At 43.2% G+C, this 27,541-nt stretch overlaps 1 protein-coding gene and 2 long non-coding RNA genes across 3 annotated transcripts in view; 2 read left to right on the top strand and 1 right to left on the bottom strand.

The window, feature by feature from the left end:
• The window catches only part of SOS2 (SOS Ras/Rho guanine nucleotide exchange factor 2), a 28,618-nt gene extending 3,487 nt beyond the window's left edge, over positions 1–25,131 (bottom strand). Inside the window, exons 1-17 of the mRNA XM_053475307.1 lie at positions 24,779–25,131; positions 11,692–11,817; positions 10,489–10,620; positions 9,656–9,820; positions 9,007–9,213; positions 8,470–8,613; positions 8,093–8,203; positions 6,539–6,637; positions 5,940–6,067; positions 5,180–5,835; positions 3,649–3,730; positions 3,269–3,391; positions 2,705–2,808; positions 1,979–2,201; positions 1,605–1,724; positions 758–920; positions 87–204 (exon numbers count right to left, since the gene is read on the bottom strand). Coding sequence (XP_053331282.1) covers positions 87–204; positions 758–920; positions 1,605–1,724; positions 1,979–2,201; positions 2,705–2,808; positions 3,269–3,391; positions 3,649–3,730; positions 5,180–5,835; positions 5,940–6,067; positions 6,539–6,637; positions 8,093–8,203; positions 8,470–8,613; positions 9,007–9,213; positions 9,656–9,820; positions 10,489–10,620; positions 11,692–11,817; positions 24,779–24,865 — 2,788 coding nt within the window. The 5' untranslated portion in view covers positions 24,866–25,131. The remainder of the gene's footprint in view (positions 1–86; positions 205–757; positions 921–1,604; positions 1,725–1,978; positions 2,202–2,704; positions 2,809–3,268; positions 3,392–3,648; positions 3,731–5,179; positions 5,836–5,939; positions 6,068–6,538; positions 6,638–8,092; positions 8,204–8,469; positions 8,614–9,006; positions 9,214–9,655; positions 9,821–10,488; positions 10,621–11,691; positions 11,818–24,778) is intronic.
• A 154-nt stretch (positions 25,132–25,285) lies between these two features.
• LOC128505038 (uncharacterized) lies at positions 25,286–25,736 on the top strand. The gene is made up of 3 exons (XR_008355526.1): positions 25,286–25,422; positions 25,595–25,628; positions 25,699–25,736. It is a non-coding gene; the product is annotated as an uncharacterized LOC128505038 (long non-coding RNA).
• A 190-nt stretch (positions 25,737–25,926) lies between these two features.
• On the top strand, positions 25,927–27,209 carry LOC128505096 (uncharacterized). The gene is made up of 2 exons (XR_008355534.1): positions 25,927–26,868; positions 26,899–27,209. It is a non-coding gene; the product is annotated as an uncharacterized LOC128505096 (long non-coding RNA).
• The last annotated feature ends 332 nt before the right edge of the window (positions 27,210–27,541 follow it).

Genomic DNA, 27,541 nt, shown 5'->3' with positions numbered 1-27,541 from the left:
CAATTACCTCACCATGATACGTTTGGCAAACGCCTTCATTACTCTAAACACCTACTACAAGGTCCCTTCGCGGAAGTGTAACTTACCAAAAAAAGGCACACATGGTGGGTTGATGGATTTCAGTTTTGCCAAATATTTTTTAAAGTGATCTTGACTCAGTTCCACAGCTTCGTCAAGGATTCTCTTTTTCCTCTCCTGTAACGCCTTAAGACAGACCAATACTTTTGCATTACTTAGAAGTGGAAATAACTGCTGTGACACCCTAACCATTTTAATAATTATTCAGACAGAAGCTCCATTGTAATTTACATTAATAAGTAAAGACAGGCTAAGCATTGTGCAATTTTATGGACATGGGATTCCATGGCAGGTAAGAACCCACGGGCCCATCTATTCTGCAAATGTTCTTGTCTAAAGGCTTTAAAACCGTAGTTGGTCCTTGGTCTCGTCTTCGATTCAGGATAGCCATATGCCTTTCCCATACATTTTTTAACTTTCTTCATTCTATTGCCCTCTACCACCTCTGCTGGGACACTTGTATCCCAACCTCCCAGTAATGCAAGCTTCCTGGTGTATAAGTGGATTTTTCTGTGTATTTTCATATTTGTGTTGTACTGACACGTATGTAAGTTAACTGTTCCGACAAACATAAAATACACATGTTTACGTGTCATTAGGGTGATAACGTCTTGTGCCTGAAATCATTAGACTGTATGCTTGTGTCACACACACGAGGCAAGGGGGTTATAACACTAACCTCAAAGGTGTGATCCAATCTGTACACGGGAACGGAGTTCACCGCACTCACTATTTCCAACACTCCATTGAAGTTATTCAAGTCTTGGAAGACCTGGAGGATCTCAATAATTCGACTGAACACAGCTACTCGCTCCTCAAAATTTTCTGTCTCCACAAGACATCTAGAGTGAGACAAAAAAAATTACTTTGTCTTCTTCTTAGGGACATCCAATTATTGATCTCATGATTCCTACAAATATCGAAGTCCAAAGTGGTTAGTACTACTTTCTAGCGGCAAACAACTTCGAAGTCCGGAAGCTCAGGTTACTCTACGTTACTTTTATTACTGATATTCGGCACATCTGGCCTTCCAGTTTCTAACTGCTATAAAAGCCTGAACCATTATTCGGACCTCGGTCCTGTTCGATGTTCAGGATCGCCTCATGTCAATTCCATGAATGCTTCAACACCGCCTCTGCTATAAGTTTGTTGGACTTATCTACCACCTAAGTGAAGTAAAACATCCACACGCTCCATCTACGCTTTCGACTTTAACCTCTTGTCCTATAATTGTTATCCTCTTTTCAAGATGACTTCCCTATTGTACTTTGTTGAGCTCCTTTCTATATTTCAAATGATTCTACCATATGTATCATCAGTCCACTAACACGTAGCACAAACTTCTTAGGATTTTCTTCTCTAGAATGAATATGATAATGTCCATTTTCATGTTACAAGTATCTCAAACCAGCTGTTGAGCAACCCCCCCACCTCCTAAACCTGAGACCTCCATCCTATCCTGCCTTTCCTAGTCTACACCAAAACATAATTTTAAATTCAAACGAGTCCATTAAAGTTCAACACACTTTTCAAACCACAGTGTGAGGTTGGTGGTGTGGCGGATCATCTTCAGTAAATTGGGAGAGTTTATTTCTTTGTCTTCTTTAGTCCACACGCTGCCCACAAGCTCAGATGGCTGGACTGCCCTGAAAGAAACAAAGCCCAAAACAAGGAACATGAGCTCTACTCTCAGGAGGTGAGATGCTAAATGTGCTGCAAAAAATGCATAAAACACAAAAAAATGTGAGGAATTCATCAATCTTACACATTCCAGTAATAGAAGGCTGACTCCTGCATGCCCCTCTGATCCGTGGCTATCAATGAATACCATCATAAATGCAGAGTAGCCCATGGCAATAATAAATTACAGCATCACATGAGCCTACAACAGGGATCCCACCTGTATAGGTCGGACTCTATCAGCGTCAGCTGCCGAGCAATCTCTATTGGATGAAGGGTCATGAGGTCAAAGGTCTCAACGTTGCCAGCTCGGCTAATGTGCCATTCTATAGGTGGTGGCGGACTCTCAAAAGTGATATTGTGGCTCACGCCATTTGCCTGGGCTTGCTTTTTCCTTCTGATGATTTTGGCTATGGAATCTACCCATTTCTTCATTGATTTTCCTAAAAGAAAAAAAAAAGGGGGGGGGGAGAACTACATTGAATCTGTATATAGCAGACACATGATGTACACTGACAGCGTTCAGGGAGATTCAGATTTTGGCAAATATCTGTTTATGACTCTTGGTAGTTGTAGTTTTTTTTTATAAAGCAATATTTGGAATTTGGCAATCTTTTACTACAAATCCTGCATTTTGAGACAAAGTCCCTAACTGCGGAACATAATACACAGTCTAAAGCAGGGGTGTCCAACTTGCGGCCCTCCAGCTGCTGCAGGACTACATCTCCCATCCTCCTCAGCCAGCCCCTTAGCTGAAAGAGCATTATGGGAGATGTAGTCCTGCAGCAGCTGGAGGGCCGCAGGTTGGACACCCCTGGTGTAAAGTGATCAGTGGTGGGTACAGTCATCCTGCGAGACTTACGTTACAGAAGAAATAACCTTTAGAAACACGTTTCAGTATCATAGTATTACCAATAATTCAGAAGGTCAGGCTGAACGCTCTTACCTCTAACGCTTGAAATAAACGTTTCTAATCGGTCGAGCAGCTCGTCATCTCTTTCAAAATCATAAAAGTGATGTTCAACCCAGTGCCGGAAAACATTTAATACCCTGTAAGAGATTATTCGTTCTCAGAAGTCTTGGAGACAACACATGTTCCTTATATACAGTAGGGGATCCTGTTCCTCAGGCCGGCAAAGTACCTTGCACACCATCGCTTGTATATAGAGGTCCTTTTATAAACACTTAAGTTCTTTCCTCCTGTGGATTCTTAGTCTGTTTTACCTACTGCATGCAACTTCTCACCTAACTCAACTAACTTTAACAGCCTGACTGCTATCAGAACCGATAAATACCTTTCTAGAGGACCGGACGTTTTAACCATTACCCCGTGATCTGTTGTATTCTAAGCTTGCCAAATATAATGACATTTAATACAAGTTTTAACATTTAGGTGCGAAACCATTGATCTAGTTAATAGATGTTCCCCTTAAATTTACAAGTTTGCAATTTGTACGACTGACAAATCCAAAATGCAGCAAGTGAATTATCTGTTGCAAATATCACCAACCTGAGTTGCACCGGCTGAACATATTCCTTGCGAAACTTCTTAAGGTTGGCGCTGATGGGCTGTTCTCCTTTCTCTATGGCCATCCTGTCCGCTTCTGTTGGCTCAGGATCGGGGATCTCAAACCTAAACAAGGCGTACGGCGGAAGAAGAAATGAAAAGAACTTTTGCTTTGAACAAAAGATATATAGCATCAGTAACCACCAAATGTAATATAGATCGTCACACTAGTTGCTTAGATGTAGAAGACAACGGTGCGATACTAAAAAGTAGTTTGTTGAACTATGCCTATGATATCTAAACTTTTGCATGAGCTTCAGCTTTAAAAAAATAAGGATTCTTCCTCTTAAACAACTCTGGTAATTTATTGATGTAAGCCATACCTTTCAATGAGAAGGCTAAGTAGCTCCTGTGGTTTACAAAAAGATCGATATGTGGTCAGGAACGTGCGCACAAAGTTAGGATCTGCAAAGGAAGTCCATTTATAAATTGCTTTAAATGGTAAAGTTCTCACAACATGATCGTACAATCTCCCCTTGAACTTCTCAATACAACTATATGGTGTCATCGCCACTAAATTACTTTTCAGAATAAATCCTATGCCCAACACACACAAGCACTTGCTATATCAGCCTGTGGCTTTAACCCCTTCAATCCCAGGGGTTTTTGGTACCTCAAAGCCCAGAGCAATTTTGCCATTTTTGGGGTATGTCGGTTTAGCGATGATTCTCTTTTCCTGTGAATAGTGTACCCATGTAAACTATATATTGTTTTTTCAAGGAGAGATAGAGCTTTCGTTTGATACCATAGTTGGATGATTAGCTGAAAATTTAGAATGAGAAATTTAGTAAAAACTAGCGAAGTTTAGAAAAATAAACTAATTTTTTTTTACATTTTCCCTCTGAATCCTCACAAAATTAGGTAAAGTGATGGAAAATCCACACCAATTTTATTAATTCAGGTGTCCTGATTTCAGAAATACCTAATTTATATAGATTTTCCAGAATTCCCCAGCACCAGGAAGCATACTATCAGGTGTACAATTTTGTATAATTTTTATGCCTATGGCTTAACGGGTTTGGGGGTTGTGAACGGGGGCAGGAGGGTTATACTGGCTAGATGTTATGCTAGGGCAATGGGAAGTAAGGTTTTTTTAATAATTTTTTTATTATCTTTTTTTATATATTTTTGTTTAATTTTTTTACATTTTTTATATATTATTTTTACACAGAAATGGTTAGAGGTCCTCCTAGGGACCTCCTGAACATGCCAGTGATGTCACAATGACATCACAGCTCACATTATAATTTTTTTTTGTATTATTTATATTATTATTTTAATGATTTATTTAATATTATTTTTTAAATGAATTAACTTTTTTTTTTTTTTTTTCTGCTTTTCTCTTTCAGGACGGGAGGGGGAGTGAGAGATGGTTTCTCACTCCCCTCCCCACGATCCCCCTGCACCAATCACACTGTGATCTCTATGCAGGTCCTCACAGACCTGCATAGAGATCGCAGCGTCTCTGTGCCTCATCCGATGAGCAGTGACGCAACCCGGAAGGGAATGCCCGATCGCGCGTTTACAACTGCGCGATCGCGCACTTTCAACTGTAACAGCTTACCGGCTTTCATGCCGGAAGCTGTTACGGGAGATCGGGCAGCAGAAAGCCGGTGATGCCGGCTTCTGCTGCCAGGGGGGAGTCCAGGCTGTCAAACGACAGCCTGGTCTCCCATGCAGCGGCAGGGATGTGTCCCTCACGCTGCACGAAGGGCTGGACTTACCGGGACGTCCATAGGGGTTTCTTTGTGGGCGTTTTTTGGACGTCCCGGTACGTCTATAGGGGAATGAAGGGGTTAATAAACGAGTATGCTTTTAATAACGTGAAAATCCATCTGACAAAACCAAACATACCTGCATACATGTGGTACGTAAGTCTCTCTATCAGTTTCACCACCGTGCCCCCTTTGATGAAGGGAATCCCACTTCTACTTTGCACATTGTCTTCAAAAACAATGTTCTCCTCAGAGTCTTCCTCAACAAATCGATAAAGTTCTGGAGTGGGCAACCGTAACGGCTGCTTGTTCTCCTCCTGGATCAGCACAGAGTCCAGCATCCGATCCAACGTGCTGCGATACTGCAGTGAAATCAGAGCCGCCATCCAATTGCTCTTCTCCTCGGCGGTCTTTGCCACAAATACAATGCTGTTTTCGTCTTTGGAGTGAAGCTCAAAGGCATTCCTGCAATCGCTTGTGTCTTCTTTATCGTTGATATGCACCTTCCTCATGATGAATTTCTCCTTTAGTCGATATTCTGCTGAGCTGTACCCGGGGATACGGGATTGTCCGTGATTCGTTTTGCAACTAATCATGAGCCCGTCGAAAAGGAAAATGTGACGCTCGTGCTTGGCGCCCACCCTGGTCAGCGAGCCTTCCATGATAAACTCGTTACAGCACTGGCCGATGTCTTTGCCCTCCCACCCGTCAATATTCTTCTGGATCTCATTCATCTTTTTGATGGCCAGGTGCTTACTGCGCATCTGTCTGTTATACAGACGCCACGTGTGTTCCCTGTGTGTATTGGAAAATATGGAGAAAGAGCATCTTAAAAAATCAGGTCATACAGTATATAGCATATAGGTTATGAGGTATGTCAGCTGTTCAAACATTCTCACCCAGGTCTGCGGCGTGGCGAATGCTTGTTGTAGATGCGTTCCATGCTACAGCGTAAATTCAGGAGGGCAGTGATGGCTTGTTTCAAACATTCTCCATCTTCCTGGTCTTTGCTGCATTCCTGTAATTGCTAACCACAACGATAAAAAGACACGAGTCTGAAATAAATCACTCAAAGCGAAATGAGAGGTGATCGGATTATACATGGGACTATACACGTTGGAATGTGCAATGGTGGAGTTACGATAATTAACTAAAGTCTCACTCCCTAGAAATAGCAAAAATTTAAATGGTTATGAACCCGAGCACTGAGATCTTTAGCTGCTCTTTAACCTGCAATTCCTATTCCTCTGTGTGTCCATCATCAGATCGCAACTATAACCTCAGGATCATAATGAGTGTAGTAAAAAAACCTCAAGCGACAAAGACTATTTAGGCATGTCTGGGACCGTGTGCGGAAATCAACAAGTACTAATCTGAACTACCACCAAGCATAGGCAATAGTAGGGGATTTCATGGCTATATTTTATTAAAACATCTTCTGTAGTTATTTGTGATTAATGGTAGTTTACAAAAACACACAAAGCAGAGTAATTCTTACCTCCAGTAACTCAAAGTAATGCAGACAGTGGTAAACTGGAACCAGCATCAGGCGTGGGAGAACATATTTGACGGCTTCCTTAAATCCCTCAGCTATAGACTTGGGGAATAAAGAGCCAACGTTTAATTACTTATTATACAGGAGACACAGGAAGAAAAAAAAGAGCAGTAATAATAATAATAATGATAATAAACAATCTTTCGTTTATGTTAGCAATGAATTCACTTAGAGAACATTCAATCGGTTGGTTTCTACTGAGAAGACATCTGTCCCTTTAACTCTGACTCACACAGATCCGACAGTCCGTACACAAAGAAACACAGGGTTTACAGCACAGTCACAGAGATGTTTGCACAGAAACGCTATCAGTCATTTCTTTTATTTAAACTGACCACCAGCCAAACCTTGTCTCTTGAATCCAGACTAGCTGTTACTCAACCGAATATGTTATACATCCACAGCTCCAGGTAAGGGATTGTGCCTTTATAATTTATTTATTAATTAGGCTTATGGAGATCCATGCACAGTTAAAACATGATAAGGCAGGTTACATAGAATTTGAAGACAGGTTCATACTGCCCGTGTGGTCTGTCCAGCGATTCCACCTTTATCAATCTTTGGTCTTATCTTCTGGATAGCCATTTGTGCCTTGCATGTTTACATGCCATTGCTTACGCTAGGAGGCTGTTCTGCTTACAACATCTTGTTGTCCTCTTTTTCCCTCCTTCCTGTACTTAAATCTCTTTACACATTTAATTGTTCCACCCACCGGTTCCTCTCTTCCAAGCTATACATATTGGAAATTTGTAGCCATTTTAGTAGCCCTTTCCTAAACTCTCTCTTTACAGAACGTCAATAAAACATCCGGAGAAGGGGTCTCCAGAACAGTAGACAAAGCATAATCATACCTGGGAACTCTCAGGGTTTGACCCCGAGTATCAGGGTATTAGCCCCAATCTCAGGGTCACAGGGTGAAGGGGCAGATTCTCAGAGTTAGACAGTCCGGAGCTGACGCCTTCCTATTCCATACTGCTGTACTGATACTTAAGACTCCTACATTGCTGGTTTTGCTACCAGTATGTGATGGTAGATATCCCTGCTTGTATGCAAGTGACTCAAGTGTATCTTTTAATAATGACAAGTCAAGGGTTCATTGAGGACCACTACATAGGACTCCTCACGATGGGCTATTAAACGGTTAATATTTAATGAGTCTCGGGGTCAGCTCATTTAGAAAGTTCCCCGGTATGTACATAAACCAAGGAATCTTAAAAGGATCTCATGAAGAACAGACGCTATTCACCGAAGCGATGTCGCTAACCTTTCAATGCGTATGTATGTATGTATGTATGTATGTATGTATGTATGTATGTATGTATGTATGTGCAGGCTGTGTAACAGTATGTATCTAGAGTAAACTGTAAGTGCAAAAAGTAAAGTAGGTGATAACATAAAAAAAATGTTTTAACATAAAAAAGGCTTGCAGTACGATCCTCTCAGCTGACAAGCGGGAGTCCATATAATTTCTGTAAAGTCTAAGACAAGAAAACTCACCTGAAAATACAGAGCAACCGCAGGTTTGGCCATCAAGGAACTAAAATGTTCCTGGAACTGGGTAGCGAGGATATCTTGCGACAGGGTTTCATACGGGTCAAAGGCCTGCTCCTAAAGCAAGTGATCAACACCAGTAAGACACAAAGATTTTTGGTGCATAATTTACACATCTAATTAACATATGCAACCTGGCGATCCCTCTAATACATCATGTGCTCAGGTGTCTCAACCACTGGGATGTGCATCCCAACTAAAAGTATCTCTTTCTGGAGCAGGCAGGTATATTCCCATCAAAGTTTGCTTTAACTAGAGATTTTTAAAGGCAAAATGTTAAATTAGTTTAAGAAAAAAAAACTCAGAACCGACAAAGCATTTACCTCTGCCAGATCTTCAAAGCAGCTTCCAAACAAAGGATGCGGATTACTTTCGTCTGTCATTTCCACGGTATCCTCAATCAAACCGAGAAGCTTCACAGTCAGTTCATGGATGTCCAAGATATTACTGAATATGATGTCAATGTCCTAGAAAAAAGGAGGTTCGATTAAAACGCAAAGAGAGTGAAATTAGACAACGTGTTTGCTAAAAACACAAGTGACAATCCTCTTAGTACACAGCAATGGGTCTGCATTATAGTATATTGTGTTCACAGATTTGGGGATCTTGGCACAGGCTTCTGGGGTCACAAATGACAGAGCCATCAATTCTTTTTAGTATTTATTATATCAGTGCCAGAGCATTAAATAAAGCCGGACGGCTACATTCATCACCGGCAAAACAAAACACAAAAGTCAATGCAGAGTTACCCAGAACCCAGATCTTCGCTCTCTGCTGCCAGGGGAGGTATGAAGGCCATAATAAAGCGGTGTGTTAAAAGGTGACTTTCAAAAATATCAAATCAGCAGAAACAAACTCACTAATGACGAGAATAGGTTGCTGTTGGAAAGGAAGGCTTCTCGAAATACTTTGATGATCAGATTTAGTTCGCGCAAGTACTGGCGTTCCCCAGCAAGCTCAGTCCGGACCAACTCATAGTAATTCAGTTCACCGGTTGAAGTAGGCTCTTCATCGCAGAGGGCGACAAGTCCAATGTCATCAACCTGGTCAAACATGTCCATCAAGACCTGGTGGCAAAAAGGCAGACAGGGATATAATGAGTCCTTGAAACCTTCCAAGTGTTGCTAGGCACCTTTTTTACAATGCTAGATAAATACTAGACAAGAACAAAGAGACAACCCTCCATTTCTCTAGGGTGATAGTCAACACCATATGTACAGCCTCCCAAAATTCTTAAACTTTCATGTACCCCCCATACTGGTCTGAGCCAATAATCAGGACCTTAAAGGCACATTTACTGGGTGTGGGAAACAGAATGGTTGGATATATAAATAAAGTCTATGGTGGAATAGACTTCATTAGCATTGTCATAAAGAATAAGCTCAGCGTTTCAGCAGAGAAAGTCACCCAAAATATCACACGACTGACAACAATGGCGGCCTCCAAATCCATAGATTAATGGAGTTTATTAGAAAAAGAGATAAAACTAAGTCTAGTTACTGTCCTTACCTTATCTGCACACATAGAAACTTTAATGTCCTGCTGTGAGATCTCCAAGTGCCGTATGTTAAAAACATAATTTCCTGCGAGTTTCAGAATATCCGCCGAGATATATTCCAATACCGCCGCGATGTAAAGAGATACATTGTAATCCACCTTGTAGCCGAGCACTTCCTACAAAAAAAAAAACACATTTTAAACTCTCCAGCCATCATATACACCTGCACATAATGTACACCATATAGCTGCATCGTCCGTTTAAATTTTCATGTGGCCGATGATTCCGCAGAATGACACTAAATGCTTGTGCCTATTTCCCCATGCCTCAGCTAAATGCCCCACGGGAGATGCATTCACCTGCAGTCTGCTGTACGTCTCATGCAGGGGTCTGTTTAGACTCCAGCGCGCATGCGTAAAGTCTTCCTCTTCATTTGAACGGTAACACGCTCCGGACACTGATTGGCTGCTAAGGCTGTCAAACCGTAACAGGACATACTCCCATTGGTTTCATTGAAAGTCCTTACTACCAATAGTTGACGGCGTAAGCAGCCAATCAGTGGCAAGTAATTTGGGATCATGAAGGAAAAAGGCAGTTCTGCAGCCTGGCATTAACCTCAGTAATTGTTTTAATTTTGTAATTGTGTTAGAATGCATGTTAACGTACTCACAGAGGGTTACTCACAGAGTACTGTAACATGTATTCTTCTATAGTCGGGGTGTCAATTTGTATTGTTTTGCAGGTAAATCAGCTATAATAAGAATGAACATTAGTAACATTTAAAAACTTTTACTGTGGCACTTCATTATGCCATTTTTTTTTTTTTTAACAGTGATTTATATACCTTTAATGACGGGTGTATTTTATCAACAGGCAGGAGCAGAGGATTCCTCCTCTTGCGCTTCTCTATGGCGGACTGCGCGTCGGCGATGGCCCATTTATCGATCGGGTGCGGAAAGGTTTTCTGGACCCTCTCCTGGGCAAACAGAAGAAATGAAGATGAAAAGTCACGCGGTATAGAGGCTCACATTCAGACAAACATCAGCCCAGCACTAGCAACCAGTCTGTGTTTTTTATTTTGACATTTATATATATGGACTGCACCTTAAGAAGAATATGCTATTCATGAAAGAAATATAAATTATTGTGAAGTATTATACCATTAAGTATACTTTTTTTTTTGCTATTTGGTGCTTTGACACTTGTTTTTATTATATTTATTTCACTTTTTTTTTTTTATCTATTTCATCTTCACACTTTGATTTATTGTATTTAACAAAAACTGTAATGGCTAAGAAAACGAGGCTTTTAAACCGATGATCTTAAAGATTCTGTTCGTTGTTCTTTTTTGGCAAATACCTTAAAAAATTAACCTACTCTTTCGCAAGTACAATTTTATGTAGATCTGCGGTTTTATTCTCAAGAGTTTTAAAGAGAAAGAAACACAAATGTTTTTTTTCCCGCTGCTATGGCGACCAAAGGTTTTTCAAAGTCATTTTTTTGTGTCACTTAACATCTAGCTTGAAATTATTCGTGCCCAAAGAAAATATAAATGGGGCCATTTAATGCAGTTTAGCCAATATTCTTGGTCATCAGGTATAACTGGAATTGCCTTTGATGGTTTTTAGCTGTATGCAGAATGGAACAATGAAAGGGAAACCAACACATTTATGTTTAAACATAATAAAGAAAAAACTAATGCTAAAAGTTCATCACGTATGTGGTATTCAGAAAAATAACACATTAAACATAAACAAACGCCAGTAAATACAGAGAATTACAAAACTATGGGCCAAAGTGGATAAAGCAAAACTACACATTCGTAAACGATTAAAAGGAGACAAAGTACCCTGCCAAATGCCAATGCATGATTTGGTCCTCATCTAGCAGATCTGCTCCAGCCTGCCTCCCCAGCATGGTGCAGGCAGGACTGTCAGGAAAAGGCTTTGCCTAAAAACTGGTCCTATCAGCACCCCCTTGTTTGTACCGTGAATACGTAATGCCCAGTCCAGCAGGGGTGGACCTGGAGGCCTTACGCTCGACATACCTCCACATCTTGCACGGTCCTCGGCTGGGCAATGCATAGTTTGTTCAGGAGCTGCAGGATGAGCTCCTCTATATAATACAAGGAATCTTCTTTAGCAGAGAGGGTTGGATGCACCTGCCGCTGGACCTGAAAAGATGAGAAAGACATTACTGAAAATGCAACGATTCAACGTCAACAATCACTGCGAAACATTACCCACACTCCACGGTGGGTCAAAACCGGCTCCCCGTCCGATGACACATTCTTTGTTTTACCAAACATGCCTTTTCAAGCAATACCGAGGAAAACGTACGTAAAGAAAAAAAAAAAAAATGTATGATGTAATAAAACCTGAGAACTCCCCGGATGTATAATCAAAAGGTCAGATTCTTGGGCTCTCAAATTCTGGAGCTGAGAATACCAATTTTCTTGTTAGTATGTCATACCTAAAAATATCATCGCATCCCGAAGCGCAGGATCAGGCTGGGGTGGCGAAGTCTTTACATTCTGAGTTAAAATGCTGTCACTCTTTAGAAAGCCATTAAGCGAACCTTACGTATTTTAAAAGAAAAGGCTTGAATAGAGGTAATCCAAAGCAAAGTTACTTACCTTTTGATGGCCGATTCCTGCACTGGACAGAGAAGGTGGCCGGAAATGTCCATACAGCGTTCTCAAGTGCTCAGCACCGAGGACGAGTCAACGCGGTATGGACACAGCCGGTGAGGGACGCGTGCTGGGAGTGAGCAGCGCAAGGCAAGCAACTTTCAACAGAACGTTTTTAGATGAGGATTGTCTGATCCATACATTTAATAGAAATAAGGTAGCAAACATTATATAGAATTAAAAATGGTTTGCCGAGCTCATCAAAACAGGTCACCGTCCTCAAGAACCCGTTTATAGGAAAAAGGAACTAGGGCTGAAACAACGAATCGATAAAATCGATAATAATCGATAACGGAAATCGTTGTCGACGATTTCCGTTATCGATTAATCGAGTGATCGATTCGTTGTTGGAGCACTCGGCTCCTTTTACTTACCTCCGCGAGCGTTCCCCGCTTCTGCTACACGCTCTGCAGTATCCGCCTTCTTTTAACTACGTGACGGATGTGACGTGTTCCGGAGGTAAGTATTCTTCATGTCTATGTGAACAGATCGCACAGAGCCACTCGCACAGAGCGATTCGCTCTGTGCGAGTGGCTCCATTCGCACAGAGCGATTCGCTCTGTGCGAGTGGCTCCATTCACACAGAGCGGTTCGCTCTGTGCGAGTGGCTCCATTCACACAGAGCGGTTCGCTCTGTGCGAGTGGCTCCATTCGCACAGAACGGTTCGCTCTGTGCGAGTGGCTCCACTGGGTGCAGGGCAGAGTGGGAGACTGGGTGCAGGGCAGAGTGGTGGTGGGGATGCAGGGCAGGGTGTGAGTGTGGGTGCAGGGCAGAGTGGGTGCAGGGCAGAGTGTGAGTGTGGGGGCAGGGCAGAATGTGGGGGCAGGGCAGAATGTGGGGGCAGGGCTGGGTGCAGGGCAGAGTTGGAGACTGGGTGCAGGGGCACAGTGCAAAGTGCTGGCTGCAAAGTGCCAGGGCTGGCTGCAAAGTGCCAGGGCTGGGGCAAAGTGCTGGGTGCAAAGTGCTGAGTACAAAGTGCTGGGTGCAAAGTGCCAGGGCTGGGTGCAAAGTGCTGGTGCAAAGTGCTGAGTGCTGGGTGCAAAGTGCTGGATGCAAAGTGCCAGGGCTGGGGCAAAGTGCTGGGTGCAAAGGGCTGGGTGCAAAGTGCCAGGGCTGGGGCAAAGTTTCTTGAACAGTAATAGTCCACCTCTTTTCAGAATGTTTGGGGTTATTTTGTTTCATAAATATTGTGTTTGGGTTCTTGTACTTTGAAAATATTGTTTTTTATTACATCATAACAAAATAAGAATGTTAATGTAAATTTTAAGTTGTTTTTTAACATCCAGTTCATTAAATTCTTTTAAATAAACGAAAAATTTGCATATTGTTTTTTTTTATCCGATTAATCGATTAATCGAAAAAATAATCGGCCAACTAATCGATTATTAAAATAATCGTTAGTTGCAGCCCTAAAAGGAACGATGGACACCAGGCTGTATGATCAGGTTCTTGTGTACGGTGACCTGCGTTGATGAGCTCAGCAAACATATTTCATTCTTTGAAATATAAAATAGCAAAACATATTTATCTTATGTATAAATGTTCTATAAAGAGGAAAAAAAAAACAGAAGCTGGGTGATCTCTAGAGAATCATAATGGGGCGCTTGTGCGAAATAAAACAAAAAGAATATACCGTATTGGCCCGAATATAGGCCGCACTTTTTTCCCCCACTTTAAGTCTTTAAAGTGGGGGTGCGGCCTATATTCGGGGTCTAGCGCCCGCCGGGCAGGCAGCGGGGTTAGGATACAGATCCCCCGCAGCGGCGCAGGGGACCTGCATCCTGCTGTCTGATACGCTCAGACAGCCTCCCGTGCCAGCACTTCCCACGGGGGGGGAGTACCGGCACGGGAGGTTGTCTAAGCGCATCGCACGGACGTTCACCGGTGAACGTGCACACGATGCATTCTAACCCCCCCGACTTACCAGAGCAGACTCCCGGGTGTCTTGCAGGGCCGGCGGAAGACATCTACGCAATACGCGTATACAACTTCCGGTGCCGGCACTTCCGCTGAGTGGCGGGAGTTGTATACACGATGTGCATTGATGTCCCCCTCCGGCCCCGTAAGACACCCGGGAGTCTGCTCTGGTCTTATCAGGACTAAGGTAGCGAATATATATTTTAATACGCAAGCTCAGTGAAAATGAACTCAGATATCAAACCTCAAGTTAAAGTTCAAGTTATGTTATGCGAGGCACACCCCGCAGACTTTTCCTGCCCAGATCTTAACCGTTTCAGCGCGGCTACGGCAGACCCAGCGCGGCTACGGCAGACCCAGCGCGGCTACGGCAGACCCAGCGCGGCTACGGCAGACCCAGCGCGGCTACGGCAGACCCAGCGCGGCTACGGCAGACCCAGCGCGGCTACGGCAGACCCAGTATATGGACCGTGATATCCGCAGAGGCTGTATTAACAGATTTCACGAGCCATCTAATCACGTTGTTTAATCTATACATATTTTGTAAATGTGATTGTTTTTTTTTTTAAATTACTAGAACTTTGTCAGTAATAGAACAAAATTTGATTAAAGGGAACCCCCACCCCACTGTATCACCAGTATCAGATCTAAAATAAGTTTGTTTTTTTTTTAAACAGTTAAAGTGTTTGTAAAATATAATGTTTTCAAGCAGCTGCATGTTTATCATGTCTACGCGTTCTACAACTGTTTTAGCCCAATCGACTAGATAAACACCCTGACGCCTTATAATACCACCCGTGGTAAACGGACTGTCTCAGTCTTAATTAGCCAGTCGGGACACTCTTACCAATGAAAGTCTACGGAGAGCGGACTTCACCAGCATTGCCATAAACAATCAGCTCAGTGTGGTGATTGAGCCGGGAAAATATCACATGAATGGCAGCAATTGTGGCCTCCAAGTCTACAGATAAGGAAAGATTAGTGGCGCAAAATTAAATAAAACCAAGTTTTTGTTAGTGCTTATTTATAGTTTGTGTATAGCTTTGTATTGTATGCTCAAGAGCATTAATTTGGAAAACGATTTATCTTGTTTGAACCAAGAACCAGGTCATCAATCATGCCAGTTACCAGAGAAAGGAAAGAACAGATTTCAGACACTAAGATCATTGAAGCCTTCTCTGTAGTGTTCGTTTTATATCCGCAGAATCCCATTCCAGAAGAGCAACGTGTATACCAGCCCAGAACGCAACAAGACCTAAACGGGACATCCGTATAATAACTCTCTATAAACCTAGCCCCAGACCGCAACCTGCGCCACCAGCTGCACACAAATCAATATTAGTGACCAAGACCTTGGTTGCCGACTTGCCAAAGAAACAGCATCATCTGTAGGCTTAACAAACAAGGGGAGAGGAAACGGACGGGACTTTTCTCCGTTTATAAATGGCACCCTTTGCATTTACTACTAGAAATCATATGTTTCATCAGAAGCCCATCGTATTTTTCAGCATTATCTACATTCTGCTTTATTCTCCAACGGCCAACTGGCCGATTACTAGGAAGAAGAAAACTTCTGCATTGGGGTATACTCAGGTTGTGTCAAAATGTTCAAACTAATGTACGAAGATCGCATCAATGGCCATCTTTGGAGCTACAACACAGTAGGTGATCAATGAACTAAGTAATGGACATCCGTTTGAACCATCAGTGATCGCCAAGAGCAAAACAAAAAGTCACCTGGCAATCTTGGCCGCAGCTCAACGAAGAACGAAGATAGGAACGGCAGGCAGTATAGGGCCATATATATTTACTACAGCCATAAAATGTCTGTTCCTAGAAATACAGAAATGCGAGTTTGCCAACTTTAGGATCTGTTCAAATATGTATAGAATAATAAAACTGTTTTGTGGAAAAAAAAAAAAAAAAAACATGATACAAAAGCAACAAAAATGAGTATAGAAAAAGCTACCTTCCTGGTTACTCTGCAAAATCAACACCTCCTGGGGAAGTATGAAGTCATACAATAAAAATGAATTATGAACGTTAATGCCAGGGGCTGTGTCGCTGAAGTTTTGCCCACTAGATACGCTCTGACATTCAGGGTTCTTGTTGTACCTAAAGACACAAACTTAGTGTGCGCTGCTTTGGCGAGGAGCTTTGGCGTGGTTCTCGCTGGAACGCGCCATGCTTTTTGCCGCAGGCTTTGATAACTAATATTTAAAGAACATTTCCAGGTTTCGGAGACTTGATCAACAGGCAAAACCTGTACCTTAAGCACACTGCCTGGGTACATGCTTACCTGAACAAGGTGTGACTGCTTCCTCAAAACGGCTACCACAGAACAAGATCAAAACCGAGACTCTCAGATAAAACAACGTTCCCAGGTGAAAAATCATAGCGGGAAGCAGGCTGACACCTCTATGAGTGATATATCACAGAGCTCAGACCACCTGCTTAAACAGAGACCCCAACGCCCGTGCAGCCGCACCAATGAAAAACGCATGCTAAAAGTACCCTGTAAACACTTATTAGATCTGTTTGTTTTTGTTTTGTTTGTTTGTTTTTTAATCAAAAGCGGGCTTTTTAGGGATTTTTGCACCAGTTTTGGCAGCCTGAAGCCATAGTTACAAATTAGCCATTTAATGTTCAATTATTAACTTAATTTACTAATAATTTAATTTATTGTCTTTGATTAAATTGATCATTTTCACTAATTTGTCAATTCTTTATTAAAAAAAACCATCAATATATATTTGTTACATACTGTATGTATTGATGAACACTTTATTAAAAGCCTTTTCTGTTTATTAAATATATTTTGTGGGATATCTATTAATTATCTTTAGAATGGGACGTATTTCATAATTAGTATATATTATTTTGAGGGGGCATATGATGGCGGAGCATCACCTTCGAAGGGAAAGGGGCGATATGACCGAAACGACACGTACGTAAATATATGAAAAGAAAAACTTGATTGGGTGGGAACCAGGCCCCCTAGGTCCCAAACTAAATGTGTAAATGTGTAAAGCACCCTGAAATCCATGGGAGCGCATGCTGGGACGGCATCCCCACGCCATTCACCGAGCCAGTGCCGGAGGTGATCAGGAGATGCCTATGGAAAATACAGGGGGGCAAAGGGGCAAATGTGTAAGGGGGGAATTCCCCAATGCATTTTTAGGGGGGAGCTCCATGAAAGTTTAAAGGGCCTCTCGGTCATCATACGCATTGAAGTGCATATCGTAGCTGGAGTGTCGATTTAAGATCTAATACTTATTGATAAACAACACTGTATGCAATCTTTATACACAAATACACAACCGTGCCTAAAAAGAATTGACCTACAGTAGCTCAAACATTTCTAGTGTTTCTCAAATAGAACCGTCTTAGCCGCACGCTTTAGCTTTCTTGAGACTCTGCTCGGATTTCTGGAGGCCATTAATAGCTTGTAACCTGAGCACTTTTCGATGGCTGCAGTTCATTTCCAGTGCACTTTGTGGGAGATGGATTAGGAGAGGACACCGTAGGGTAAGTAATGGATTATCATCTGAATAAAAGCCTGGAGAGAGAGAGAGAGGCTGGGAATGAAGGTTTACTATTACAGTTGCCTGCAACAAAAAATACGGAGAGCCTGGTGGCAGCAGAATGTTGGTCGGGGAAAAAAAGAAAAATAATCCGGGACCCTCTACAACCAGCAGGGTCAACAAGAGCTTCGCCGTGGGGCAGGACCAACGAGGACACAAAATAATTTTCCGGGTAAATTAAGCTAGACGTGGTAATTGTACTACGTTTACGCGGCAAACACATTACTTTATATTCTTCATTTCTCTCTACGTTTACTAAGATGAAACAAGTTCCATATTCTCAAACCTCACATGAAATCCACCAAAATTGTTTAAAAGCATAACATTTTCTGCGAAAAAGGAAATAAAATTAGAAACAGAAAAAAAAAATCCATGGCTCACACACCCACGACAGACTAATGTCCGACACTACAGAAGAATGAATGTTAAAGTACTAGGTGAGTAACTCTAACCCTCTGCGAGTGCTTTAATACGCATTCTAACAGAACAAAAAACACTAAAAAGTACCTTCCACGAAATGCCCTGTCATTGATTGACAGCTCGAGCAGCCAATCAGTGTCAGGAAAGTGCTCCCATTGAAATCATCAGGAAGAGTTTACACATGTGCACTGGGGGTCTTAAAATTTAGCTGGAGGGGGGGGCATATGCATTTGGGGGCATTCTGCAGAATCCCCCATGCATTTGCAAAATGGACCCCACACAAATTTAAAGGGACCGCATACCAATCTTATGCTGGAGTGTCCCTTTAAAAAAGAATCCATTCACGGCTACAGAAATGTGCTCAAGTATAAGGTGAGCTCTTCACGTTTGATGAAAAACAGGGAGATGCCACATCCAATGTAACTTACATTCCCCTAGTTAAATTGTGGGCCTTATTAAAAAAAATACATGCCCTTTAAAATAAATAATTTAGTCCAAAATCCAGTACAAATCAGCATTGCTTTCAGAGTCTTTTCTCTTATTCTATTGATTTGCATGCTCCGGGGTGTATAAAGGCTTTCGCGCTCCTTCGCGTGTGCATTACGCACGTACGGTATTCAGATACTGAAAGGCGATCGGCTGACATATTGTGAACAGAAATAGAAAGCCGACGGATGCTTAACGTACGCGCAGCTGATGAAGATACTACGCTGCAAATTCAAAATCAAGCATACGTACGACAGCTTATAAGTCCCCGGCTTCCATTCATTCCGTTACGGGGGGGGGTTGTTTCTCTTAGGGAGAAGCTGCAGAGCTGCTGACTTTATTCGCCATTGAGTGGTTGCTTCAAGCAGCGATAGGAAAACGCACCCATTGGAACCCATTGGAACCCATTGGAAATAGTGCATTTTGAGCCCGTCATTGGGCTTTGTCATTAAGGGGTTAAACATGCCCACAACATTCAGGACGATAAGTATATTGAGCGTCAGGAGATACATTCTGCTGTGAGGCGGGCAAAGGGGCAAATGCATATGGGGGAGGGATCGGGGGGTCTGCAGAATCCCTGCATGTTTTTGCAAGGAAGGCATCACTGAAAGAGAAGGGACCTCTCAGCCATCAAAGGCATTAAATCAGATGTGAAGGATAGAGCGTCCCTTTAACGCAACAAAGGGCAACTGCAACAATAGTAACCAAAAACGAAAGTGTTATCGGTAGGAAATTCAGACAAAGCTACACAAATACCCTAAACACAAAAGTGGGGGAGAATAAAACAAAACTTCAGGAACACACAAGCAGAAACACAGCTATCATCACGTTCTGTAAGCTACCTGGCCGAGCAGCAGATCTCAGGAACCAACACCAAAGGCGGGTAAACGAGAGATGAAACCCCCAATACAAGCACTGCAATCAATCAACCAGTGGAATCTGAGCGGGCAGGGAACGGCGAGATGTCCCAGAACCGCCACTGCACAGAGCGGCGAGATGTCCCAGAGACACCACTGCACAGAGCGGCGAGATGTCCCAGAGACGCCACTGCACAGAGCGGCGAGATGTCCCAGAGACACCACTGCACAGAGCGGCGAGATGTCCCAGAGACACCACTGCACAGAGCGGCGAGATGTCCCAGAGACACCACTGCACAGAGCGGCGAGATGTCCCAGAGACACCACTGCACAGAGCGGCGAGATGTCCCAGAGACACCACTGCACAGAGTGGCGAGATGTCCCAGAGACACCACTGCACAGAGCGGCGAGATGTCCCAGAGACACCACTGCACAGAGCGGCGAGATGTCCCAGAGACACCACTGCACAGAGCGGCGAGATGTCCCAGAGACACCACTGCACAGAGCGGCGAGATGTCCCAGAGACGCCACTGCACAGAGCGGCGAGATGTCCCAGAGACGCCACTGCACAGAGCGGCGAGATGTCCCAGAGACGCCACTGCACAGAGCGGCGAGATGTCCCAGAGACACCACTGCACAGAGCGGCGAGATGTCCCAGAGACACCACTGCACAGAGCGGCGAGATGTCCCAGAGACACCACTGCACAGAGCGGCGAGATGTCCCAGAGACACCACTGCAAAGAGCGGCGAGATGTCCCAGAGACACCACTGCACAGAGCGGCGAGATGTCCCAGAGACACCACTGCACGGAGGGGCGAGATGTCCCAGAGACACCACTGCACAGAGCGGCGAGATGTCCCAGAGCCGCCACTGCACAGAGCGGCGAGATGTCCCAGAGACACCACTGCACAGAGCGGCGAGATGTCCCAGAGCCGCCACTGCACAGAGCGGCGAGATGTCCCAGAGACACCACTGCACAGAGCGGTGAGATGTCCCAGAGACACCACTGCACAGAGCGGTGAGATGTCCCAGAGACACCACTGCACAGAGCGGCGAGATGTCCCAGAGACACCACTGCACAGAGCGGCGAGATGTCCCAGAGACACCACTGCACAGAGCGGCGAGATGTCGGAATTATTCTTCTGTTTTTGTACCAAGGACCAGCAGAAAAAGAGTAAATATTTGTTGGATCAATGACAACGCACAGCATGCTTTAGGAAAGGTGGGTTTTTTTTTTTAAAGATCTAGAAAAATGGTTTCCGATAGCATTTCCCGCTAATTCTTTATCACAGCAATCCATAACACTGAAGTCACAGAGCGAGCGCAACGGCTAAACGGTACAACATTAGGTGCTCCACACCATCGATACTGCCCCGGGGATCCGGTTATTTGGGTTCATCCGAGGTCTGCACACAGAATAATACAAAGGTTTGGGAATAACTATGACAAAGAAACAGAAGGACAGGATAACCGTAAACCTGGTGGCGGCTGCTCTACAACTACCCTCAGCCAGTCTTCGGAAGGGCCACGGCGCATGTGCCACGTTTTAATAGGCTTTACACACTTATTATTATCGATGATTCTTTTCTATTAGGAATATTCTTATTAACATCATTAACAGAAACACTACCTGCAGCACCCTCCCCCCCATATACAGTAAGAAGAGGGGCTATTAAACCACGGATGGATATAAAATACACCCCTATTTTCTCTATACAAATTCTCAATCAAAGGCTTAAAGGGGCATTATTTACAAACGTTGAGCCACCAAAAATCTTTAGAACGATACAATGTACTGTGAAAAGGAAACAAAATTGGATGAAAAGAAAAAAAAAACAAACAAAACAAAACTCAGAGGCTCACAGTAAGAAATGTGTGCCGTTTAGGCTACGACGGGCTAATGTACCTACCACTCCGGCTAGAAAAGGACGAGCATTAAAGTACTCTGTGAGTAACCCTAACGCAGGGGCAGGCAAAGTTCCCGTACAAGGACACCAGTGTCTTCTTTCTTCACGAATCAAAATTTCTTGCCACTGATTGGCTGCTTACGCTGTCAATCAGTGGCAGGAAAATGCTCCCATTTAAATCAATGGAAAGACTTGACCCATGCGCAATGGGGGTCTAAAAACAGCGTTTGGCAAAGTCAGTGCTGGATCCGAGTGGAGGTAATTAAATCATGAGCACAGATAGCATTAGGCCAGCTGGGAGGGGGGAAAAGGGGCAAATGCATTTAGGGTGATTTTTGCAGAATCCCCCCCCCCAATACATTTCCAATAATGATCCAGGGACCCATCATACGCATGAAAGAGCATACGACGGCTGGCGTGTCCCTCTAAGGACCCTTGTTAAATTCCACTTGCGCTTTAAGTAACTTATTAGCAGACGTGCGTAATAATAAACATGAACGAATATTCAGAAAAATGCAGACGTTCCGGTAAACGATGCTCAGAATTAAAGACGATCTCGAATTGGTTTCGAGGTAGAAATGCAGTTTCGACAGCGAACCGAAGGCAAAAGCATATCTTATCAGATGTTTATTTTCGAGACACATAACATTGACGTATAACTAGTTCACGCTGCAAGGTTTTGGCTTCTATCCACGTTATGAAAATACCAAGACAGTGACGTAATGCACAAAAAAAACTAATTATTACGCCAAACTCAATATCACACAAATATAATGTTAATGCATATGATAACTGAAAGGTCCCTTTGCATTTTCTTGGTGCCCCCCTTTGCAAGTGCATGGGGGGGGTCTGCAGATTCCCCTATATGTATTTGACCCTTCCCCGCCCCCCAGCTATTTTCTACGCATGAAATGTGTTCGGCTGAACACATCTCTCACCACGTGATATACTTGGCTCCAGCGCTGCAGACCGGGAGGGGGGGGATCTGATCAGACGCCGCGCGCATGCTCGGGATGTGCTCCTATTGAATTTAATGGGAGTGATTTCCTGCCACTGATTGGCTGCTTCAAGCAGAATCACCAGATCACAGAGGACGAGGAGGGCAACTGCAGGGCTTAATTACCCCTTTAACCGCTGGTTATAAAAAAAAAAATGCCAGCGGACCTCTACGGTGCAGCTCCGCAACCAGCAAAAGGTTCATTTTCTCTCTCTCTCTCTCAGGAGATCTCCCAATTATTTTTACCATCCGTCCAAAAATGTTCAACCAAGAAATTCAAACAAATTATATTAGCTCCAAACAAACAAAACGGTACCAACAATACCATTTTAGGAGTACGTGGGCCATAGCTACCTGGGTCCTGAATATATAACATTATATACCAAATGTATCAGTGCTGTGTACATTGCTGCTACGATATAAATAAATAACAACAACTCAGAGGATCCAGGTAGCTATGGTTCATGTGAAGTCCGGGAAAGCAGCCTCTGTCTAGAGTGTAAGCTCTTTAGCTGATGTATTAGTTTGTCTTAGTGCGTTCCAGTTCCAGCTCTGTAAGAAAAGCTGAAGAAATTGTTGGCATAGTTTAAATAAAAGATAATAAATAATAATAATGATAATGATAATAATAATAATAAAAAATACTTTTTAATGCAGACCGCCATAATACGCTTGAAAGTATCCTCATGGGGAAGGAGAGGCGTATAACTGCATGTGACAGTCCTCTATGTACAATTTAAGGATCTGTCACCAACATTCATGCAGGATCAGTGTTTGTAATTAATAATTCATCTATATTTAAGTGGGGAGGTTGTGCAGTAATATATATATATATATATATATATATATATATATATATATATATATATAATCTCCTATACCACCGCATGTGCTTAGTTTAAAGGGATCCTGATGCAAAGTTTGAAGTGATTCTATTGCCATAGCAACCAATAGAAGGGTCCAATCAGCAGGAACAGTCAATTGGTTGCTCTGGTGAGGAGACCACTTTCTACACTTTAGATCACAATAACTTTTTTTATCCATCCAATGCTGATTTTCCTACGTTAACCCGATTTAACGAAACACTCTCTGTGCCAACAATAAACCGCCCTCAAAAACCTAAAGATAAGAACTCATGGAGTCTCCGAGGATTGTGCCGTCTGTTGGCCCGAGTATAGAAGACAAACATAACACATCAGTTACTGGAGATAAAAAAAAAACAGACAGTCTGGAGCTTCAATAAAACACAACAATGATGGAAACCATGCCAGAGTGATCACAAAGGTCCATATGATCTCACACATACACATCACGTGTTATATGAATATATTAAATCATCTGCGGTTGTGAAACGTCGGCGCAAAAGGACTCCAAAACAGCTCAGAAGATTAGGTCCCCAGGTAAGCGCACTAAACCCCGTACGATGGAATATCTCACACAGTTTGCCCCCCAATCGTTCTACCTTCACTCTAAAACTTAAATGTCCCTGTTCAATGAAGTTCCAAATTCAATACCCCAACCAAAAGGCATTAAACGGAATCATTACCATGGTAACCTACCCGCTAATAGGGTGAAACAACACACATCCCGCTCTTACCCGAGTGCTTTACATTGATTTACCAGGACCACCACAAGCAATCCCGCCCAGTACTTTCATCCTATAACATCCATCTTTCCGAGCCCCCCATCTCCATTTATATCACACACCTTCATGACAACCCACCCCATGCGACCCTTTACTCCGGATGCCTCCATTTTCCCCCAAAACTCCTTATAGCTCTTTAAATGACCCCATGTCGGAGGAAGCAGAGTTTCACTTCATACCCTGAAGCCCCGTGACACCCATCCCGTGAAACCATAGGTTCATACCATAGGAGCACTCAACACCCCACCATGCCCCATGACACCCAGTTCCCATGGCACTGCTCTCAGGGGACCCCCAAGCCCATGACACCTCACTCAAGACCCCAACACTTCTGTCAAGATACCCCCCAAAACCCAAGACACTTCTCACACCATACCCCAAGTAATCTCTCTCTTACAATGTCTCCCAATCCAGCCCTCTCCAAGTACCCTCCAAGCCCATGACACTTCTCAATATAAAGACCCCCCCCCGCCCGGTACCATGGACCCTCACTCACGATGCCCCCCCAATCCCCATAACTCCTCTCAAGATGCTCCTCAAACCCATCACACCTCCCTCAGCATACCGCAAGCCCAACACATCTCTTACAAGACACCCCAAGCCCGTGTTTCTCCTCGGCCGTCTCACCCACCTTCCTCAGGGCAGGTACAAACAGCCCTCTCCATTTCGTGCCGTTCTCCTCGCTGAAGAAGTCGTAGTTCTGCGGTGACTGCTGCATGATGCCGGCCTCATGGGGACCGGGGCACAGGCCGCTGACTCGGTACCCCAGCAGGCCGCCCTAAAATCTCTAGCAGCTCGCTGTCTCCAGCCTGCAGGTCACCCCAACCGGGGCACTCTGGGGCCGGGGAGAGGAGGCTGCTGCCCCCATGCTGGGCGGGGAAAGGGGAAAGGCCGCCTGTTCGCTGCTGTGATGGGATCCGGTTCCTCTGGGAAACTACCCTGAAATCTCAGCCCGAGCTGCCCTCCCTCTGCCCCGTACAGACTGCACAGAGCATGCCCGGGGCGAGGGGCGGAGTCTGCAAAGGGAGTAGAGACAGGGTCGAGGGCGGAGACAGAGGGAACGAGGGGCGAGACGAGAGAGTGAGAGGAGACAGGAGCAGAGGAGGAGCGACAGCGGCTGGAAGCAGGGGGCGCTGACAGGGGACATAGCGCGGAATAACTGAGGGGAGGATGGGGTAAACCGTAAGGAGGTGGAAACAGACGTGGAGACGGCGGAATCTGAATTATTAGATATCTATCGTGATATGACCCAATATTATCAGATATTTACCACAGGTTACGGCCCCATATTATCAGATATTTACAACAGATTAGGGCCCCATATTTTTAGATATTTACTTACCACAGGTAACTGCCCCATAATATCATATTTACCACAGGTTACGGCCCCATATTTTCAGGTATTTACCACAGGTTACTGCCCCATATTATGAGATATTTACCACAGAATACGGCCCCATACAATCAGATATTCACCACAGGTTATGGCACCATATTATCAGATATTTACTTACCACAGGTAACTGCCCCATAATATCATATTTACCACAGGTTACAGACCCATATTATCAGATATTTACCACAGGATAGGGCCCCATACTATCAGATATTCACCACAGGTAAAGGCCCCGTACTATCAGATATTTACAGCTGGTTAAGGCCCCATATTATCAGATATTTACCACAAGTTACTATGCACCAATATTTTCTGATATTCATTCATGTTACACACTAACACTGCAGATATTTACTAGGTGTTGTATCATAACATTACCTCAGACTTTGGACATGTGAACTTTCCTCACACGGACACAACCGATTATGAAGACGTTGAAATGATGGATATTCGAGCCGGTTTCTGGCAGTACCTGGGAACTGTTTGGGTTTGCCCCAGGGTCTCCAGGTTTTTGCCTCAACCTCAGGGTGAAGGGGCAGATTTTCCACATCACATCATCTGGAGTCATTTCTATCTTACACCGCAATGATCATATAGACTCCAAATTGGTGCTTTTTGCCCTGTATGTTGTGGATAATATCCCTGCTTAAATGCAGGTGACTATTAAGTCTATTAATTGAAATAATGACAAGTTAAGGTTTCTATGAGGGCTGGCATTACAGCCATTAGGGCAACACATTTGACATATCACTACATATAATCGGCATGACGGGCTATTAAAAGGGTTAATATTTCAAGAGTCTCGGGGTCAGCTCATTTAGAAAGTTCCCAGGTATAAACATTCCCCATTAATGATTTATTCTTTTGTCGTTAAATGTCACAGGAAGCCAGCCTCATCTTGCTCATCTTTTAACCAGCACAGTCTATGCAACTTGGCCGTTATACTTGTCTCCGTTTGATGAATTTGAAGGTCCCATTGATAACCTTCATCACGCAAGCCAAGAGGTAACTCTCTTCAAGATTGCCCACTGAGAAACTGAGCAACGCCAGGACGCTAAAATATTACTAGGTAATCGCTTAAACGTTCTTGCCAGAGGAGAGACTTTTTTTTGCGCCTTCTAGGCAATTGTAGAAAGCAAGACCTGTTACAACTAATTTCAAAAGAGTGGCCTTTAGTTAATAAAAATATATTTTAAAAAACCCATCAATTTTGAAAAGATAAAACAGAGATGCTGTGTCCGGATTCCAATACTTTTATTTTATTCTTTAAATTACTTTTATCCACTCAGTACATAACGTAAGATTAAACTGTGAAATAAAACGATGTAAAAATTCTTGTTCTTTTAAAATTATAGAATATTATTATTAGAATATATATATATATATTCTCCTTTATTTCATGTTCGAGGGCACACTGTATACATTTTAACTTATTCTTAATACAATTTGCAGCTAATAGTACGGTGTCCATTTAAAAGATTAAAAGCCATTGTTTCTAGCAGCAGTATTTGATCCACAAAATCTCCCAGAATAAAATATTTCACACAAAAAAAAAAAAAAATCTACTGCCACATGAAAAATGTGTACAGCCGTTACATGTGTAAATTTTGCCAGAAAATAAAAGAAAAAGATTAGGTAACATCTCCAAAAATAAATTAATTTGTTGTAGGGCTGCAACAACTAATCGATAATAATCGATAATGAAATTCGTTGCCAACGAATTTCATTATCGATTAGTTGAATCGATTATTATCGATTATAAAATGAGGGTTTTTTTCAGAGCAAACGCTCTGAAAAATACCCCTCATTATATAATCCGTTTAGTCTGACTGACAGCAGCAGCTCCTACTTACCAGTCCCTCCCTGTAATCAGTGTGACAACTGGCCCCGCCCCTTCCTTCTCCCAGAAGGCCAGAACCACATGGCTGTGACACTCATCTAACTGTAAGTATAAAATTAATATTTGGGCTGCTGAAAGTTAGGGGAGGTGGGGGTTAA

The sequence above is a fragment of the Spea bombifrons genome, chromosome 9 (assembly GCF_027358695.1).
Source record: "Spea bombifrons isolate aSpeBom1 chromosome 9, aSpeBom1.2.pri, whole genome shotgun sequence".
Taxonomy (NCBI): domain Eukaryota; kingdom Metazoa; phylum Chordata; class Amphibia; order Anura; family Pelobatidae; genus Spea; species Spea bombifrons.
Note: the sequence above shows the minus strand (reverse complement) of the source record. Positions and strands in the feature narration are given on the sequence as shown.